Source organism: Merops nubicus, unplaced genomic scaffold (genome assembly GCF_000691845.1).
Source record: "Merops nubicus isolate BGI_N331 unplaced genomic scaffold, ASM69184v1 scaffold7850, whole genome shotgun sequence".
In the NCBI taxonomy this organism is placed as follows: domain Eukaryota; kingdom Metazoa; phylum Chordata; class Aves; order Coraciiformes; family Meropidae; genus Merops; species Merops nubicus.
This window is the reverse complement of record NW_008583479.1, coordinates 66394-86057: the sequence shown is the minus strand read 5'-3', so window position 1 is coordinate 86057 and position 19664 is coordinate 66394. Positions and strand designations below refer to the sequence as shown.

The 19664-nt window shown below is 42.8% G+C and overlaps 1 protein-coding gene across 1 annotated transcript in view; it reads right to left on the bottom strand.

The window, feature by feature from the left end:
* Window positions 1-7192: 7192 nt before the first annotated feature.
* LOC103773476 (dystrophin-like) overlaps window positions 7193-19664 on the bottom strand; it is a 72603-nt gene continuing 60131 nt past the window's right edge. Inside the window, exons 16-17 of the mRNA XM_008940848.1 lie at window positions 12984-13015; window positions 7193-8025 (exon numbers count right to left, since the gene is read on the bottom strand). Of these exons, the coding sequence (XP_008939096.1) occupies window positions 8014-8025; window positions 12984-13015 (44 nt within the window). The 3' untranslated portion in view covers window positions 7193-8013. The remainder of the gene's footprint in view (window positions 8026-12983; window positions 13016-19664) is intronic.

Genomic DNA, 19664 nt, shown 5'->3' with positions numbered 1-19664 from the left:
AAGGTCATGACCCCATTCCAAGCCTCAAACCACAACAGCATGGGAGCATAAACAGTATTGCAGCTGACCAGAAAGGAATGGGTAACTCTAGGGCTTGAGGTCGGCATCTGCAGTTTTAAGACTTAAAGGTGCAAGTGATCTTTTCCATTCATGTATTATTTTGTCTTATAAGTTTGCTTAATGTAGAAGAGGAAGCCCTCAAAAACCAGGTAGAATAAAATATCGACACACTAAATCATTGAAAGGCTTTGCAGCATTTGTCAGCCTGCAAGAGCTTGCTGAAGGAATGCTTTGAGCTTGCCAGTGAGGTTAAGGGCGGGGGGGAGAAGATGAAAGATGGGCTTGATGTCTTTACTACTTTCTGTCAGAGTTGGAAGGCCATGCCAGCTCTGCCAAGTGTTTCAGAGGAACAACAAAAGTGAAAAGTGGACGTTACATGGAGCCTATGTGCTTATGGCCACTTTCCTTAGGAACCAAAATTCCTGAAGAAACTTCAGCTGCTGGATAAAACACTGCTCTGGGGCTGCAAAATATGGACTATTTTAATTTAGAAAAAAAGCCAAATTTATTGTGAAGCTTTATCTATTTTGACAAAAGTGATTGTAGTTCTTTTTTGTTAACTGAATGGCCAACAAGCTCAGCAGAACAAAGGGGTTGTGTGGGCATGTGCGTGCATGAATGTGCACACACAGATACACACACAGAGAAGAGGAAGACCAGGGTGTTTCATGCCTCTGTCTGTGGCACGTGCATATTTGTGTATATTCATCTACCTAGCATTTATCCTAACATATCTACATATCTGATGTTTTCTCAGGACCATGAATTTCTAAGCTTGTATTTGCCGTTGGTAGGAAGACCCCCAGTAGTTTCCTGTCTTATCACCTGCAGCTGGTTGCAGCCTTTATCTAAACATTCTCTGTGGGATGCAGCAGGGAATTATACTGGCAGCTGCCATTAATCTTCTGTGCAAAAGAAGTATCTTCCACATCAGTGTTAGAATAAAACCATTTGTCTGATGAATGAGGCACAACTAAAAATTACTCTGCTGCAGAAGTAAAATTCTTCTCATGATGATATTTTTTGGCTAAGCACTAGTCCTGCTGTAGACCAACAATAAGGGCATTTTTGCATAGTGTAAACTTATCAGCAAGCCTTTAGGTATTGAACAGTTTTAATCTTATTTTGGGACGTAGTACTTGTTGTGGAATTGCTCTAACCTCATGTTATGTTGTAACACTGCCCCTATATAAAGATACACCCACTCAAATTTTCTGATGTATGCAGCACTTGAGTTCTGTTCCCATAAAATGCTTTGGCGTTCCTCTGTGCTTCTGAAGCGCTGGGGTGTAAACCTCAAGCCCTGAATTGGGGTTGATATATGGATGATACCCACAACCAGGCAGGAGAGACCTTCCTTTCGGTTTTCTCTCAAGGCCTGGCCAACCTTGGGTGAAAAGCAATCAGGAGGTCACCTTCAGGTGCCCTGCTTTGTAGAATTAAATTCAGGTGTCCTGCCTCTAAAGGTAATAATATCAAATCTGACTCCAGTTGTAGTGAGTGGGGGGAGGTTTATTTATGTGGTGGGTGTGCTAGGCAGATTTTAGAAGGAGTACCCTGACTGTCTGCAGCAAGTAGAGTTCCTAGTGATAGTGGGACAAGGTTGAGACCAGGACAGAAAGGGAGTTATGTGTGTAATGATGCTTTTCCTTGGTGAGTATTACGTGATTGGAATGGGACTGATGCCCTGGTTTATTCCTCCCTCCATGACTTGGTTTCTAACTTGGCTTACTCCTTTGTTTGCTACATCATATACCATGAGTGAATGCATTGGTCTAGATGTTCCTCCTATTGTTAGCCACCTTGTATCTTTCTCAGGTTGGATGGTAAAGTCTTTCTTGTATGTATCCTGCTATAACGCCAATATCCTTCCTACTGGGACATGCAGTCAGCAAAAGAGCTTCTCATGTCCCCTAAATGACCATGCAAGGCCTGACCTGGTGTGGTCCCTAACAGCAAAAGTTTTTGCTGCTGCCATGCTTCCTAGCTGGACCATGCTGCCTTACACGTCAGCTACTCATTAGTTTGTTGTCTGAGTCTGAAGAGAAAAAGCTTTTGTCTTGCTGAGGTGAGAGCAGCACTTTGGAGATAAGAAGAAACATGGTTCTCCCTTGCATGGAGCAGAGTAGTGAGCTACAGTGGCTGGAAGGAGGTGCTGGTGGCAGCTTCATGACAGGCAGCTGTGCAGAAGTGGAAAGTGAAAGTGCATGTGTGACAGAGACCAACCAATCTTTCTACAGCCTCATGGTGGTCTAATTGACTTATTTACTCCAGCTTGTCCTCACCCTAATAGCATAATGTGTTCTGGAAAACCCTTATCTTACTTAGTACACTTGTTGATGGTCTGAAAGACACTGTACCTGCAGGACTGCACTTTGTGTTGTTGGTTTTGATCATCTTCAGATTCAATTAGAGCATGTGTGAAAGAAACAAGTATGGGAATGCTGAGTGAACTAACATAATGTTTTGATTTCCTGTTATATAAGTACATGAAAATATATTTTAAATACTAGTTGCAATTTCGGATACTAATAGATTGGGCTGAAGATTCTGTTACTCTTGGAGAGATGCTCATATGGAGAGAAAACAACTTCCATTAAGCAATAAAGGCAATAAAAGATGGTTGGTTAGGTTTGTTTTGGTTTGTTTTGTTTTTCCCCTGTATGGTGCACTTGTGCATAGCGCTGTGTGAGAGAATGAGAGAGGAAAACCTTTCAAGTCATAGGTTGCTTATATCAGCAAACAGGTAGAACTTGCTTGGATACAGCTAGTAAAAGCATGTGCCAGATATTAATGTTATATCCATTGTAACACTCAATAATAATAAAAAGAGGGCTTTACAACTAGTAAACAATTGTCAGGTTGGTTAATATGAGTCTTGGGTTGACAAGCAGTAAGGGTTTGGACAATAGGCTGAAACAGCAACTCCGTGTGTTTGTGAAGCTCCGTGGCTCACTTCTGTAGCTATAAAACTCCCTTAACTCTTATCCCTCCATTAACAACGAGTGCTTTTTAACCAAGCTTTTGGCACTATGAGATACCAAATATGTGCTGTACTCACCTTCCTTAGCTGGTAAACAGCATTATCAGCTTACAGGGATTCATGTATGGAAGCGCCACATCTTAGTTGGTCTCAGCAGCCCCATTTTTCTCACAAGGATTTATGACACTTCCTAATGAGTTGATAGGCTTGCTCTGAGCTGAAACAAATTCTCAGCAAAATGTTTGAGTGGAGCCTGAGTCAATCCTGCAGCACCCACTTCCCACAAAGCTGGCAGCTGTTATTTCAGGGTACCCTGGTGTGGGAGTGACAGCACTCCTGGTGTCACAGCTAGCCTTAGAGCTGCCTCTGGGAAAGCTGCAGGGGGGTAGGCGTGGAAGCACGTGCGGCTTTCCCAGGAAGCATGTGCCTGGCCTCATCGGGCGAGGGGTGCCCCGCAGGAGGCGCAGCCATGAAGTGAATTGTGTGTCCTGGCAGATGCAGGCCTTTTCTGCATCCTGCACATCATTGCTTTCCCTGCTTTTCCCTCATAGCTGAAAAGACGTTTGGTTATGTTGGTTTTTGTTTTTTTTCCCCCCCCCCTGAAGTTAGCTGTCCCCCTCCTCAATTTCTCCTGCCCCATCACTGCAGTAGAGCAGGTGTTGCTGCCCACACAGCACCTGGGCTCTCACACAGCCCTGGGGGACAAGCAAGGGGGTTGCTGGGCTCCTAAACTGTATCAGTGAGCCCTGGGCTGGGCTAGGCAGCACTTGCTGGGCTGGGAGGTGGCGGGCAGGAGCTGTGGAGTGAACAAATACTCCGTGGCACACTCAGCTGTGAATGTCTGCCACCACGGCCTGTAGCAGGGAGCGTGGGAGATGTGTGGCCTCAGATGGGAAGTTTGAGGGACCCTCCCACCAGCCAGTATAGCTGAAGTCACTAATAGGGCCTCAGTTTACCCATGTATGTATGTATCTGTCTGGTAAAGACTGTGAAGTCTATGCATAAATGGCAGCATGTTAACCATCACAGCCAAAATTAAAGATAACTAATCTTTCTTTCTGCCCAAAGAGCAAAGGAAACACACTGAACGTTTAATAGCTTTGTCCTTACATTAAGGATTTCTAGCCTAAACATAAGCAAGGCAAACATTCTTAGGAAATATCAAATGTTGGGATGTTAGGAGTTATAAATACTGGGGCTGTGGGAATGGGGAAAGTGGTGAAGCTGGCTGGCAGGCCCTATGCTTTGCTTTTAAGAGCTACGTTGGAGCTGCTACTCCAGGTAGCAGCTGTTGACGTGCATTGTGCCAACCTGTTGGCACTGGTTGGTGTGAGGCTTCTGAGAGGTGATGGACAGCCTGTAATGGTTAGCTGCAGGACCAGAGTTTGGGCTTGCCTGTGGCAGCCCTAGTCTCATGGAGGCAGGCTGGGGCATGCTAATGCAGTTTTTGCCTTCCCTGCTGCTTCCAGCACATTGAAGGGCTGAGGCAGCACCCAACTGCTCCTCTGCCTTGCTCGCACGCCCTTTTGTAACGTTCCAGTTCATTTCGGTGTTTAATGAGACCATCTACAAGCCTCATCCTCCTGACTCATGGCCAGGCTTCAAACCCAGCAGTGCCTGCTCATGTGCAGCTGCTCCAGCGTTGGCAAGAAGCAGAAAGCTATCCTCCCGCTTGCTTAATTGAATTAAATAGGAGCCTTCTTGCCACTGGTGGCTGCTGTGCTTTGTGGATTGTGTAACCTTCAGAGACTTCAGTACAGCAAGGCACACACTGATTCATGTCTGTGGGAGTGAATCCAGAGTAACTCAAGTCTGGGAGAGTAGATGTGGGATGCGTATTTATTTCCTTGAGTGAATGAAATGAGAAAATTTCCACCTCCTCCCTTACTGTATTATCAAAGTCATAGACAAACATATGCTGGTCTTGCCTTTTTATTATTTTCATTATATTATTTTTACCACCGTAAGGTAGCTCAAAGACAGTGTCGTGACACAACTGAGTGGAGCCTGGGTATCAAAACCTACGCGCGTTTCTTAGACACTAGCCGGGATGTGGGTGATCAGCCTCACAGATGGGAACCCACCCTTCCCAAAGCCCCAGAGAAGCAGGGGTCCCTAGCACTACGTCTGGTCGCACTACGCCTGGTGGCACAGGGCACTGGCTGATCGGCAGAGGACAGTCGGGTCTGAGGCTCCCTTCTGTGGCGAGGCCGTGAGCCTGGGGCTGGCAGGACCTGAAAAGCCAGAGGAGGGTAAAAACGGGAGGTTCACAACCTCAGCGGAAGAGAAAAACACGGAGCAGGGAGTTTTGGTCAAACCCCGAGTGCTGGTGTTAGCACCTGCCTGCCGGCGAGGTGGCCATGGCACCGAGGTGTCACTAGCCAGGGGTTTGGCCGCCGGCGGCACGGGGTCTGGGCACGCACCTCAGGGGGGAACTGCAGGAGAGAAGATGCGCCGGGCGGCTGCTGGACCCCAGGGAAAAACACTGCACCTTTTAGAACATAACTGCGTGCTTTATTGATATACACAGCAAAGCAGTATATAATACAATAGTAAGGCATATATTTGGTGAAATTTGGTATGTTGTGAAAAATGCGGTAGAACATAAATTTATAAAAATAATTAGTAGATGTTACAGTGTCAGTGTTAAAACACAATATATTATGATATCCAAGTAATAAACCAGTACTGAGTAACAATGAAATAACATGCCATATGGTGTTTATGTATTCAACTACACTGATTATGTTTTACAGTTTAATACTTTGTCATTTTAAGGAATATGAAATATTTCCCAAATTATGCTTAAAAAAGCAGCGATAAAGCTTTCAACTTTTAAATACTTTTTGACAGACTCACTCCAAAACTAATACCTAGAAAGTAAAACAAACAAAACAAAACCCTGATGAAAACAACCGTGCAATCTGTTTTTCCTCCATTTTTTTTCAGAAGAGGTTTAACATATAAGGGGGGGAAAAAAAAGGAGAAACCCATCTCTTTCCCAGATCTCAACTTAAACCTTCTGATAAAAAAAGACTGTGAGAAATATCTAGGGTTCCTACTGTAATAAAGTGTTAAAAAAGCTCTTTATTAGGAAAGCAGAGGTTTGAGGGGATTGTACTTTTTTTTTTTGTGAATGATTATCACTGTCGGTATTATTTTAACGATGAGACCTGGTCACACAATGGACACGTGGTGATGATGTAACATTATCTGTATGTAACTGTCAGGAACACCACAAAACCAAAGTGAGGTAGAAATAGCATGACTAGCCATGTTCAATGTTAACTAGCATTCAAAATAAAATCTTTCCCGAGTTTAATTACACTTCATACAAGAAGAGGTAACAGATTTTTTTTTTTTACTCTCACAATATAAAGTCAGATGGTGTGTTTCTATGTATCCTAAGGTAAAATTATAAGCTGGTTAAGAAAATGAAGTGGTAAAGCTTTTGTCGGCAGCACCTCACACCCAAACCTACCTCTCACAAGCTGCAGTCAGGCTGGCTAATCTGCTTCGCTATCACTGACCTCTCTTTCTCATGCTGCTGTTAACTGTGTGGGGTTACTAGGACAGAGAAATGGGGAAGGAGAAAGGAGCAGAGCCTTTGTTTTGGTGATAAATATCTCGTGGAGCAGTGTGGCTACCTTCACCTGATGGCCATACGAGTGCAAGGACAGCAGTAACTCTCCCACAGCCCTTCCCAGAGGTCGCTCGCAGCGCGGCAGCTCCTCGGGCCCAGGGGCTGCAGGGGCTTCAGGCGTGGATGGTGGAAAGCTCAGGACCCAGCTCCCCGAGGACGGCCGAGTGGCCTCGTGCTGGCCAGCGGCGCTGGGAGCTGCGCAGGCGAAGAGGCCCTGCCCATCCCCCGCGCCTGCCTGCGTCAGGAGCTGGTCCCACGGCGGGTCAGGAGGGAACTTCTCCCTTTCTTCTCTCCTCTGCAGCAACGGTGACATGAGTGGTGGCAGCGGGTGGGGGAGCGCTGCACCCAGCTCCTGGCTGCTGGTACCCCCGCGGGGTGCGGACACTGAGGTCCAAAGGTTTAACCCAGTAAGGCAATTTCTACGTTACTTCACTAATAGCATTTGGGAATATAGTTAGCAGAAGAAACGCTGACGCATAGGATGGTCATTGAATTCTTTCCTTCCTTTCTTTCTTTCGGGGTGTTTTTTTTTTTTCCCTCAGTTTTTTGCAGGCTTTGTCATGTAATGTGCTCTTTTATTTAATTATTGCAAACTAGCTGTGTGGTTCTTGTAATTCTTAATTTTACTGGAAGAGGTGAAATAACTACCTTCATGGGAAGTTTGGGAGACTTTTTTTAAGTCAGCCCTAGTCAGACAAAGCCAATGAGAAACGTAAGCTGGCTGTCTTGATGTCACTGCAGAAAATGCTTTTTTTCTTTTGATAGGCAAGGAAAAGAACAAAGGACATGAATCTCTCTAATGCAGTTACAGAGCTGAAATGATATTAAACAAATGCACTGCCTCAGTATTTTTTTTGTGTTTTTTTTTTAAGGGGGTTTCTATAAACAATTAATTTTATAAAGCACACTTTAGTTTACAATCTTTCATTATAACTGTTATAAATTTTTTTTTAAACAACCCGAAATGCGTTCCATATAAAGAAATGGCAAGTTATTTAGCTATCAAGATTTTACATGTAGTTTTCTTATAATTTTTGTACAATTGCATAGACGTGTAAAACCTGCCATTGTTAACAAAACAGTAACAGACTTAGGAAACTACTGAAATCTACATTATAGTACCACTACCCTTCACAAAAATATATATTTGTTTTCTTGTAAACTCTTACAGTCTAATCCTCTTTGTAGTATGAATATTATAAAAACCATGCGGGACGCCTGAAGTTGTAAAACACATCTTGCTATTCTAACACCTTGTCGTCGGTCATCACTGTCACCAAGGTTTCCATTGCTCTTCCCAAGTCACCTGCCATGTGGAAAAGGCTCCCTACATTGTGGCCTGGAAAAGAAAGTCAAAGAAGAGGAAATCAAACGAGGAAGATGTGGCAGTGGATGGGTAGGAACATGCTGCAGAAAAGGCTGAGCACAGATCCATCACTCTCCATGCACTGCTTGCCTCTGTCCCCAGAGGAGCACACCGGGGAGTCCTTTTTCCAAAAGTCTGCTAGATGAGTTCAATACGTTGTCGTTAGCAAAAGTTGCCAGTTTTGGAAAACACTCGACAACAATACTGGCTTGAACAGCTGTGGTAAACTACACTGACAATAAGCCAGCATGTTTGTGTTCCAAAGCCCCCCAAAGCAATGAACATTACAAACGTTCACCAAGAGCAATGATCAAATCCATTGACAAGAAGGAGAAGTTACGACTGGTGCTGCAAGTGTTTGACTATTCAGTGTTCTATGAAGGAGAAAAACAGAAACAACCAGATAGCAGTAATTAACCAAATCACTAAATCCGAGAGGTCCCAGCAGGATACCTGCACGGATAGCTAAAATGATGACCAAACTGAATGAATGGCTGTAGTTTATTCTAGCATTTAAAAAATATCCTTTGCTTTTCAGACAGCAGTCCAGCAGAAAAAAAGATGCTGCAATTACCAACTTAACTTCTTCTCCGTTGTAACCACTGAAAAGTCCTAAGACTATAATGGCAACACACACTCCTCCTACACAGGTGTGACAAATATGCACAGAGTACAGTCCTGGAGATGAAACACAACACTTTTTACCACCACTCCAAATGGAAAGGAAAGGTAGCAATGCTCATCAGCAGTAAGAAATGGCTTCAGCACAACTGGAGACTAAACAACTTGAAAGTAGGGAGATTAAATTGCCACAAGTGTCCATTTTAGGCACTTGGTATATCCTGCCTGTTCTCCAGCTGCTGTTCAGAAGAGCATGGGTATCCTGCAAGTCCTTATGTCAGATCTGCAGCCCTCTACGACTTTCTCAAATACCCTCTGGCATCTCAAACGACAGAGATACCACAGTTTAAACAGATGATTCCCACCTGGAGTCCCCCTCCTGAAAAAACATGACCGAAGAGGGAATATGACAGCAATCCAGGCACCCTACAAGAGGGGCAGCCAAACAAAGGACTGAGTGCTCAAGATTTCTTGCAAGGACAAGGAGGAACGAACAGACAGAAGGTCCTAAAACAAGCAGAAGGAAATTATACTGCACACAGTGAGTAATAGTATTACTGAACCCATCGCCACAGGCTGATGTTGAAGCCAAACACATAAATGAGTTAAAAAAAGAATTAGAAAATAATCACTGAAGAAAGATTTATTTAGATGCAAGGAAGTGCAAGTGATCTCCGACTCAGGAAGTCCCCACGCTACAGACTGCCAGCAACTGAAAGTATGTAAGTGGGGAAGCATTACTCAATAGAATTGTACGTTGCTATGGCCTGAGGGGTTTGATTTATGCCCTGCGACTCTCTGTCCAGAAAAACATGGGAGGTGTAACATCATCAACCCACAATGCTGCATCCCAGGAATGCTTTGTGTTAGCCCGGATCCCAAGTCCTCAGCGTGGTTCTTGAGGAGGGAGCACCCAAATGACCAAAGGACATGACCAGGGTATCCAGGATAGACCTTTTATGCAGTCCCAACCTGTAATGTTCTGGGGTCTGGTCGCTAGCACTGCCCATCTGCACAGTGCGTGTCCTTCCTCACACAACCGTCTTCTCTATCAACAGGGATGAACTGTCCCTGTCGGGCAAATCAAACTCAACAGCTTCTTCCAAATGTTCAAATATTATGGTAGTCATGCATTCTTGAAGTTTCTACAGTACATTGGAGCTTGGAATTAGGTTAGCATTTCCAAGCATCTACAGGATTCCAGCATTTACAGGACAGGGAAAAAAATGACATGAGAAACATCCAGAGAAGTTTGTTTCTTCTGGAGAACTACTACCACCTTTTACGTTCAAATGCTAGATTTTAAAGTTTTGGGTTTGTTTTTAAAATGTAGCATCAATTACACAAAACTATGCTGAATCTAAATGGTAACTAAGCAACAAACTGCACATTGGAAAGCGAGCTGTGCTGTGCTTTGTGTGGCACAGTTTGCCAGGTACCGATACAAAGAAACACTCGTTTCCAATCTGGTGACATTTTGATAATTGCACTAACACAAAGAGAAACAGATGCATCAAAGAGCAATAGCTGTAACGTTAACAGCTGGACTGTAAAGTGCAACAGCTGGGGGACCACAGTCTGTGGGAGAGTCCCGGCATGGGACAAGATAGCTGTGCTCCAGCCACTCAGTTGGCAAGCCCTCGGCTGGGCATCACTGCCATGCCACCAGGTTCTCTGCCTCTCTCGCCCACGGGACTAACAGCTAGGTCAACCACCACTGCAAACAGCTGGGCAGAACACATGCAATAATTTGCTGGTACTGTATGGGCAGTGAATGCAGCCTCTCCTATAATGCCTGTTACCTAAACGAGTGCTAAAATTCACTGACTGTTCCTATATAGCTCTGTCACTTCTACTGAATACTGATTACTTGCCCTAAGACTGAAATGTAAGGCATTGACATTTTTAATTAAGAAGCAAATGAGAAAAATACTGTCCTCAAAGCACTTAGAAAGATATAAACTATAGCTTTCCACACATTACTATTCGTATTTTTAAAGTAATGCCACCAAAGAAGGCATTAATCCCTTTTTTCTTTTTTTTAATATTAAAGCTGAAAACATTTTTCCCATGCTTAAGGCGCTGAAAGGGTGAAAGATGCTACTGCCCAAGAAAAAAAAACAGCACACTTTTGAAATGCAGCTATACAATTCAAAATGGACATGGATAGTATTAACTTAAAACGTATAAAACGGAGGGAATATTAACACAGGTGCCTTGGCTTTGAAGGCAGAAGACATCTATTTCTGCAGGCACTAACCACATCACTCCTGGTCACATATAGAATGATGTGTTTTACATCTGCTCAATTTGCTTTAGAGGCTCTACAGGAATTAAGGCCCTTGGGTGACGGTGCAGCAACTGAATACCAATCTTACACTATGGCTTGTCAGAGAAATAAGCATGGAGCATTCAGTCTTGAAAGAGTGGAAAGAAAGTAAATTAAGAAACCCCAGCACAAATCAGTGCCTTTTTCAGTAGCACAGGTTTCTAACCTTTCCCTGACAAAAGAAAAATCCTTCCTGTTGGTGGCTTGGATTTTGATACCCTTATTCATATTGAGTAATGCCACAAAATCCATGGGATTAGACACAAAGACAATATCTAAAGTGAGTAATGGGATCAAAACCTGGCTGGGTGGGTTTAAAACCACATGATCTGCCTTTGTGCAAATGGATTCACTCATTCCATACCTTACTCATACCCTCCAATAGCAGGTGGAGAACTGTGTTTTATATTCAGCTCTGCAAGTTACCAAGGCCCAACTGGAACCATCAGTGAGCACGAAAACAGCTGGAGAGCACTGAGTGATTCACTGAAGTCAACTTTTTTAGGGTTAAGCTGCTGGAATCCGATCAAGTAGGACATGCCCATTTTCCTAATTTTCTGTTGTTACTTAATTAATTCTATCAAATATGCCCTCAGCAGCAGAAGCTTTTTCTGAATAACATGAATAAATATGAATGACAGTAGTGGAAACCAACAACCTGTTTTGCTGAACTCTAGAACAATTCTCAGGCTGTATGAGCATGCCAGGCTGAATGTGAAATAATTTCCATAAAATTTATGTGCTGGTAGAGTCTGTTCATGACATTCCGAGCACTCTTTTTTGATCCAAATGAGACGACCTAGCATTTGAGGACAGACTTAACCTGCACCAATGACCTTGCACCACAAAGTAGATAGTCCCTACAGCCAATGCAGAGATCCACTGTATTTCAAGGCACCTCATTAGAACATGTCCTGGCTCACCCAGGGTAGCCTGTCAGTCACTGCAGGTTCACAATAGCTCTGCTGAATTCCCAGCACAGTGCATTTCCATGAGCCCCCCTCTTTGCAACAGCATAAGTTTGCAGACCAAGTTACTCTTTCCATTTCTGACTCATCTACACCAAACATCTTCTGTACAGGAAAGGTCATTTCATAGCTACTTGCACTCAGGCATTCCCTGAATATTTTGTCTTCAATAATAAATTTCACTAGGAATTCATCTTTCAACGTTTTAACTGGTTGGCGAATGAAGAGCAGCTTCACAGAGGAAAATATCAAGGCTCTTTGGAAATACTTTCAAAGGTGCTATGACAACACGGTACAAAACGTTTTCTTCTGTTAACAAGCAGCGACACACAAATTCTAAAATCTATTCTGCATCAAACCAACCATGGCTGAAGTGCACAGTGGAAACCATCGCCCATTTGCAATGCTGACAATACGACACTGTGGAGCTGGTGAATGTTAGTAGCATTCTTTATTCTGCAACAGTATACCAGGAAATTAAAACACCCGAATCTCTTATACCTCTCAACTCTCACTGTTCTAAAGAAAAAGAAAAGAACTATTCAATAACTGGAAATGATGGTTGGTATATTGGCACACACATGTAAATACAGTTGTGAGTGTGTAAGCAGAACAGCAGGAGATGTGGGTCTCTGTTGTGCTTACATACAATAGCATCAGAACTTAAGTCAGTGACTGCAACAGATGTGCTGATCACATTTATCATATGAAAAACACAATTTCAACGTATTATTCTCTCCTCCCCATTCCTGAGTTTCCACCTCTGGGAGGATGTAAGAAAATGGAGATCCCTGAGCTGACAGTGTCTCCACTGAAAGTTGAGAGGTACGCTACTGTCAGAGCACACATGGGGAATGCACTCAGCAAAATCAAACAAGAGCTAAAGCAAAATAAAACCACCCCCGCCCTTCACCAAACCCAAGCAAACCCATGCTGTCATCACACGCATGCTGGGCACAAAAAGCAAGCTGTGATAAACAGAAGCCATGGCAGTGAGCCTGCATCTCACTAACCTCTCTCACTGGCTTTCCAGGGGCATTTCTTCCTTTAGAAACAGAGAAAGGAAGTGGAAGAATTATCAGAAAAGAAAGGAAAAAAAACACACATGAATATATATTTTATACTGTATGAGACACTTCAATTGCCATGTAGGAATTTCATATAAAATAACCACATTTCCACTTTAAACACAGACTGAAAGTGCCCTGAAATCCACTGATGATTATGAGCTGATTTATTCAACCAGTTCTGTAATCTGTGGCTTTGTTTTTAACCTAGCAAAAACCCTTGAGAAAACTGCTAAACCAAACTTACAAGTCTTTGAGGCTGGGGATGGCAGAGTAGATCTGAGTTCACTTTCTCAGCATCCAAAGTTTCTCAATTTGAGTACTTCTACTAATAAGTATTAGTAGTAAAATCATGTTTTCTCGATGTTAAATCAATTCATCCAGACACTTCACATTTTACTACATAGATATATACAGGTATACATTGATATAAACATATATGTGTACACATAGACACATGCACACATGTATTTTACATTTAGAGCTGTACACTGGAATATGAGATGCTCCCATTCAAGATAAATATATTCTGAAAGATGTTTCCAACAAGCTGATCTGCAAGCATGGTAAAAGTGAAGGGGCAGAGGAAGAAAAAAATTTCAAGTAAAAAGGGAAAAAAGGGAAAGTATCTCATCACTTTCAAGCCATACTGCTAAAACAAAGGAGTCGTTAGCGAGTTTGGCTGAAAAGATGTTCCTGATGAGCCTTCACAGAAGCCATACTTGGATCATACTGACTCTTCTCAAACACTTATAATAGCATACTTGTTTTTTTAAAGAAAGACAGCGAGGTGTCAATCAACAGCAGAAGCACTCCTCTGCTTCCCTTCCTATCACACAGCCAGTGGCAGTAAGATGCTTGCTGCCTCCAGAAGCAGCATCCCACTGTCACTGGTACACTGCTGCAAGCACCAGTGTGGCCAGACTTCGTAGCCTTAGGCAAGGAAGTCACTGCTGTAGATGCTGTTCAAGAAAGAGGGTGATCTTTGTCCCAGAGCTGGTATGAAAGATGTCACTGTAAATGACACATGGGACAGATACTCGCGGGAGGAAGCACCGCTCAGCACAACAGTGACCTAACTGCTGCCAAGTGTTTTCCTCGGCACGGCAGCCTGCGGAAGAGGGAAGGAAGGCAACACATCGCTTTGCAGGTGCTCTACCAGGAGCAGAACAAGAGTCAGCAACAGAGCAATGCTGAGCCGAGGTGGCAAAGGAGAGGAGGAGAGGGCAGAGGGAACGAATGGCATCACTGACCATCACAGGTCACAGCCACCCCTCAAGTTTCCTCAACTCCAGGCAATGGAAAGGTCCGGAGCAATCTCTGAAGGGCCTGGCCAGCAAAAGTTACAAAGTACCGAAGAGAGGAAGTTTTATTATCTCCCTTCCCCTCTCCCCAGTAGCATACCTACTAGTTTTTTAAAATTATTATTATTGTACTAGGTTTGAAGGAACCTGAAGGACATTCTGGTCCAACCTTTCATGGCAGAAGTATGGTTTAGACAAGATGGCGCAGCATCCTCCCCAGCCAAATCTTAGAAGTGTCCAGTGTTGGGGAATCCATCACTTCCCTGGGGAGATGATTCCAGTGGGTATTAGAAATGACAATAATAGGTTTGAATTCATGCTCTGCATGTGGGGCTTTCATTCTGCTCCTAAGGGGGAGCCTCTACTCAGGTTATGTCTACCCCATACATGCTGGAGGTGCAGAGGGGTGCCAGAGAGAGCCTGACAGCCAGGAGAGGTGTCACCTCAGTGCTAAGGACTTAACCTTGCAGGCCTGCCTAGTTCTCTAGGACTCAGATGAGCACCTACAGTATGTGAACTCGTCTGGCACTTTTATCAAGGAGCCATGAATTCCCTAAAAAATGTCTCCCAGGAGGGAAGAGGAAGAGCCCTAAGGTTTAGGTGAGTTAACACCTCCAGAAGCTGCAGCATGGTACAGTCGGGTCTGCAAGAGTCCTGGGGCACGAGTGAGATCCAGCAGAACACTTTCTGGCTTGGGTCAACAGGAGAGGAACTGCCTACATGCAAAATACTGGATCCTTCCGGAGGTCTTCAGAAATGCCCACCTGTTTGCACAGGCACCTAAAATTGCAGCTACACAGTGTATAACTCAAATATCTACATAAGACAGACTGGATTCTGCTTGGAAATGGATATATTTAAGGGTAAGTGGGATAGCTCTGCACCACACAAAATAGCTAGTGAGGAAAGTCTGTGGTGAGTAATCATTCCTAGAATTTCTTAAATGCAGCAAAAAGTAGCACTACTACCGTAACAGCTAATTTCTTTTGGAGGAAGATTAAAAAGGGTTTAATGGATTTTATTTTATTTTCTTCTTTGCATATGAATGAATGCGTGTCCCAGAGTTTTAAGGCAAGAAGTATGGCTTGGCATAAATTGCAGAGGAAGAAGATTGCCTGTGTTGCCACAGTTCCGAAAATTTGTATTCTGTAAGTCACCAAAATACTGATGCACAATCCATGGGTGCCTATTATCCCTGCTCAAATCAAGATTTCCAGCCCTTACAAAGTAGGAGAGTCTTTCTTTTTCTTTTTTGGAAATTGACATGACATTGTATCACAGGCAAGGGTACACAGAGAGCGATCAAACCAGACCTGAAAGCAGAGGCAAAAATAAAGACTTCATGCACCTATGCAGATTCAGATCAAAGCAGAGAGCACAAAGCATCTACTGCACTGCCCCTCTCACTGAACTCAGGAGAGGGGCAGGCTGCAGATGGGAGAGACCTGGATATGCAAACAGCCTTTTTTTTCCCTTAAAAAAAATGCTCCTTGAAGTTTTGTTAAATTCATTAATGTATTCTCAGTCGACATCAGGACTCAGCATTATAAATCATGAAAGATCTAGTCCTCCCCATCACCATTCCAGCAGAAATCTGCAGAGAAGCTCAGCCACTTCAGTGCTGTTGTGCCCAAGGGGAGAAATAAGGGTTCTCACTCACCTGGGCTCACTAACCGTAACACAGAGAAGGGGATACAGTCCAGAAGAGGCCAGGGTAGCTCAACAGGAAGAGTATTTCCAGAATAACCTACAGTATAGTAACTCCAAGGTACTTTTCCACTGATTCAGTAAAGTGTGAAAAGTCTGTGTCAGTTTTGGAGTCAGAATAAGAGAAACTGCATTATTTGCAGTGCTGAAAGTACCTGCACTTAGGACATTAGTCCCATTCACAACAGAGCCTGGCTGATGCAAGGCTCAGAGAAGACAATGTGCATTGTGTGTTTTTATGTGCCTGAGATAAAAATAAAAATTGTAAAAGATGGTGCTATTCTTGGTGCAATTTACTTATTGCTATGGGGTCTTGTAGTTTCACTGCACAGGACAAAATCTGTATTAAGCAATACTATGATAAATAATAATGGCGAGTACTGATCCCTCTCCAAATGTTTTCATGTGATGTCATGTCCTCTTAGCTCTTTTAAGCCATCATGGTCTCATTTCTAACCACTTCTTGGCTCCCACTTCCTCATTATCCACCAGCAGGGGCTTTGCATTGAAAGCCCAGGAAGCTCTCTCACCACCTTCAGTTAGCTCAAGAACTTCTGCCCCTAAATGCCTCTCCGAACTTCCTTCATAGAAAGCATTTGCCACAAAACCATGACTGTAAAACAGCCTGGTGAGATCCACCTGAACAAGTGCAACTCGTTTGTCCTCAGAGCTGCAGAAGAGATGAATTTGGCTTTAAAAAAACTGGCCTGCCAATCTTACTTTCTAACTGTGAATCAATTCCCTGGAGATTTAGTAGCTTGGCCACAAATACAGCGTGAAAATGTTTTCCTCTGTGGCCCATTATCAAGGAGGGTCAAATAAACCACTGAGGTGGTATTTAATGGTAGATTTCCACTCAATGTCAGACCTCTGGCTTTGACATCTGTTTTGAGTTAGCACAGCAGCTGTTTGAAGCAGCTGCAGCAGTTGTAAATTTGCTGGGAGCAGCAAAGTAAAAGAGGAATGGATGGCAAACCTTGTAGATTAAAATGAAAGAAAAATTCCTTTAGGACAGCAATCATCAGGTATTCAGCAGAATTTCCCTTTCTAGAAATGAGACAGCTTTCAGCACCAGCAGCTGTGCACAGAGTATGGAGGTCCTCTGCTCCTTAGGAAATGCCAAGAACTACCAAAAAGGTTACACTGAAGAAACAAACAAACAAAAAATCTATAAAAGGAATACAGTAACATGTTACTGCATCTGAAATCTGTTTATGGAGGTCTATGACATAATTTACCACATGCTTCTCTACAATACATTCAAAATGATGCTCTGAAGCCTTGATGCCCTTTTAAAAAGAACTCTATGCAGTAAAAGCTTGGAAAATATCATAATCAAAACAAATCTATCTCCAGGTGAGTGACAATTAATTAGACTACATTTTACTGCTTTGTTTCAGAAGTCCAAAATAAGAGCTACTACTTTGCTTAGAAAACTATTTCCCAACCTGAGCAAATCTAACTCTTCAGGTGCTTCCAATGGTTATTTAGACAAAATATTTTGGTTTTAATTTGTATCCTCTTCTGGAATTCCACAGCCTGTGAATATAATAGCAGACTTCTCCTTCTACACCATTAGCATAGAAGTAAACAAAGCTAATTCTAGTATTAGTCAATCTCGGGCATCCAATCCATTTTCCTTCTAGTTTTAATTCCTAAAGCTAGCATGCATCACCTTCTTCACAAAAGTAGTTTAAATTCACCTTCCAAATAATATTTCATATGGTCCTGTATCACAACACGCTTCTTAATGCCAGACTAGGGTAACTGAGTTTTTTGTATCTGACAGTTTTAAAGTTCTACTTAATAAGAATTAATGTATTCTGTACAGAGCTGTGCTCATCGCTTGTTTGGGCTTATGGTTCTGCTTCCTAAGTACCTACAAATAGCTTGAGATTCAATGCAACCTGTAATGCAAGGTAATAAAATATTCCTTGCACCACGTCTGTATCTTTACACTAAGCTCTCTTCTCAGCCTGCTTTGCCAAACTGCTTTCATTCTTTTGTAATTACAATTTGAGCTTTTGTTATAGAGTGGAAACCTGAGATACAGATTTGCACCTCTCAACAGCACAAAGGCCCCTGATTCAATGATTTGTTGAGACCAGTCAACTCTGCTTCCTGTTCTCCCTCCTGCAGTCTTGCAAATCCTAAGTCATTCCCCCCCCCTGCCCATGGGAATCTCACTGGTCACAGCATCCTTCATCTTACAGTGAAGGGCATCAGGAGGCTGTGGCTAATCAGCTGTGGATGTAAGCTTGATTTATGTGGGGATCATTTAATTCAAATCATTGGATATCATTTAATCATTAATATGTGAGTAGAAGAAAACTCCAATAACAGAAGTCTGCATGAGGTCTCAGCAAAACCAACAATGTCAGTAGCTGCCTACATCAACCAGTGAGTGGAAATCCATTTTCACTGGTTGTAGGACAAACTTTTTGTCACAGAGGGCCTGATCGTTCCTGTTCCTCAACCAAAACTTATTTTACAAACCTGGCATTTGTGCAAATACATGAAAAGGTACCTCAAGAGCAGAGAGACCTAATCGTGGTTCTGATCTCTTCAGCCAACACCTGGTACAATTCTCCAAAAAGTGAATCACTTTTTCTCCCAGTTGGACTAGTCTTTCTATGTAGCCCAAGAGAGAGAAAGAGGAAGATTCTGGCTCAGTTTGACAGTGCCTTGGTTAGGCCTAGAAGAAAAGTCCTGTGGGAAGCTTGACCCTGCCTGATGGCCTGTGCCTGCTATAGCAGAAGCTGTTCTCATGTCTTGTTTGAGGAGAACAGAAGAAGACATGTCAAACAGAGCCTGTGCCTCCTCCTCAGTCACAGCCTCCCATACAGCTAGGGAATATTTCTGTCCTCTACAGTTACTAGTCAGGCAGTAAAGGATATAAGCTGCAATCTCCTTTAGGCATCACATACTACAGTTTTAACATAATTACTGAACGGAGAAACAAAATAATGGAATGCATTCTTTCTCGGTATTTAAATGACACTATATAGCATCATCAGAATGAAAATCAGAAGTTATTGTTTAACTTACAAAATTAAAATATTCACTGATTTTACCCAGTTCAAACTCTTTTTTCCTCCGACTAAACTTTATATTCGGTCAGTTTGATTCACAAAGCTTTGCAATTTTTACAAATTAAAAAGATAATTAAAATCTTTTATATTCTCAGCCAGGAGGGAGTGATGTCTAATAGACTGTTCTCTACCTGTTTATACACAGGAAATGAACCACTGTTTTTCAAAGAAATCATTAGCTTGTTTTGAAAATTGCTTGTTATTTACTTAAAACTAAACTTCTTTTTAAAAAGAAACACCAACAGTGTCATCAGCTACGATTACAAGTTAGACACTGCATTGGATTTTCTTCATTGCATAGATTTTCTTCAACAGTATCTTTCTAAATGATCACATCTTGTGATGAGTTTATACTGCCTTCTCCTTTTCCACTGCTCACAGGTGATGCCTGGTTAGAGCTGAGCTTGTTTTGAAATCAAAGGGTGGAGAAAACCTGAGTTCACTGAAAGTCTAGCACGATGGTTAAGGCATTTATCTAGTAAAGAAGAGCCTCTGGCTGATGTGTGAAACCTGTGAAAGGGGCC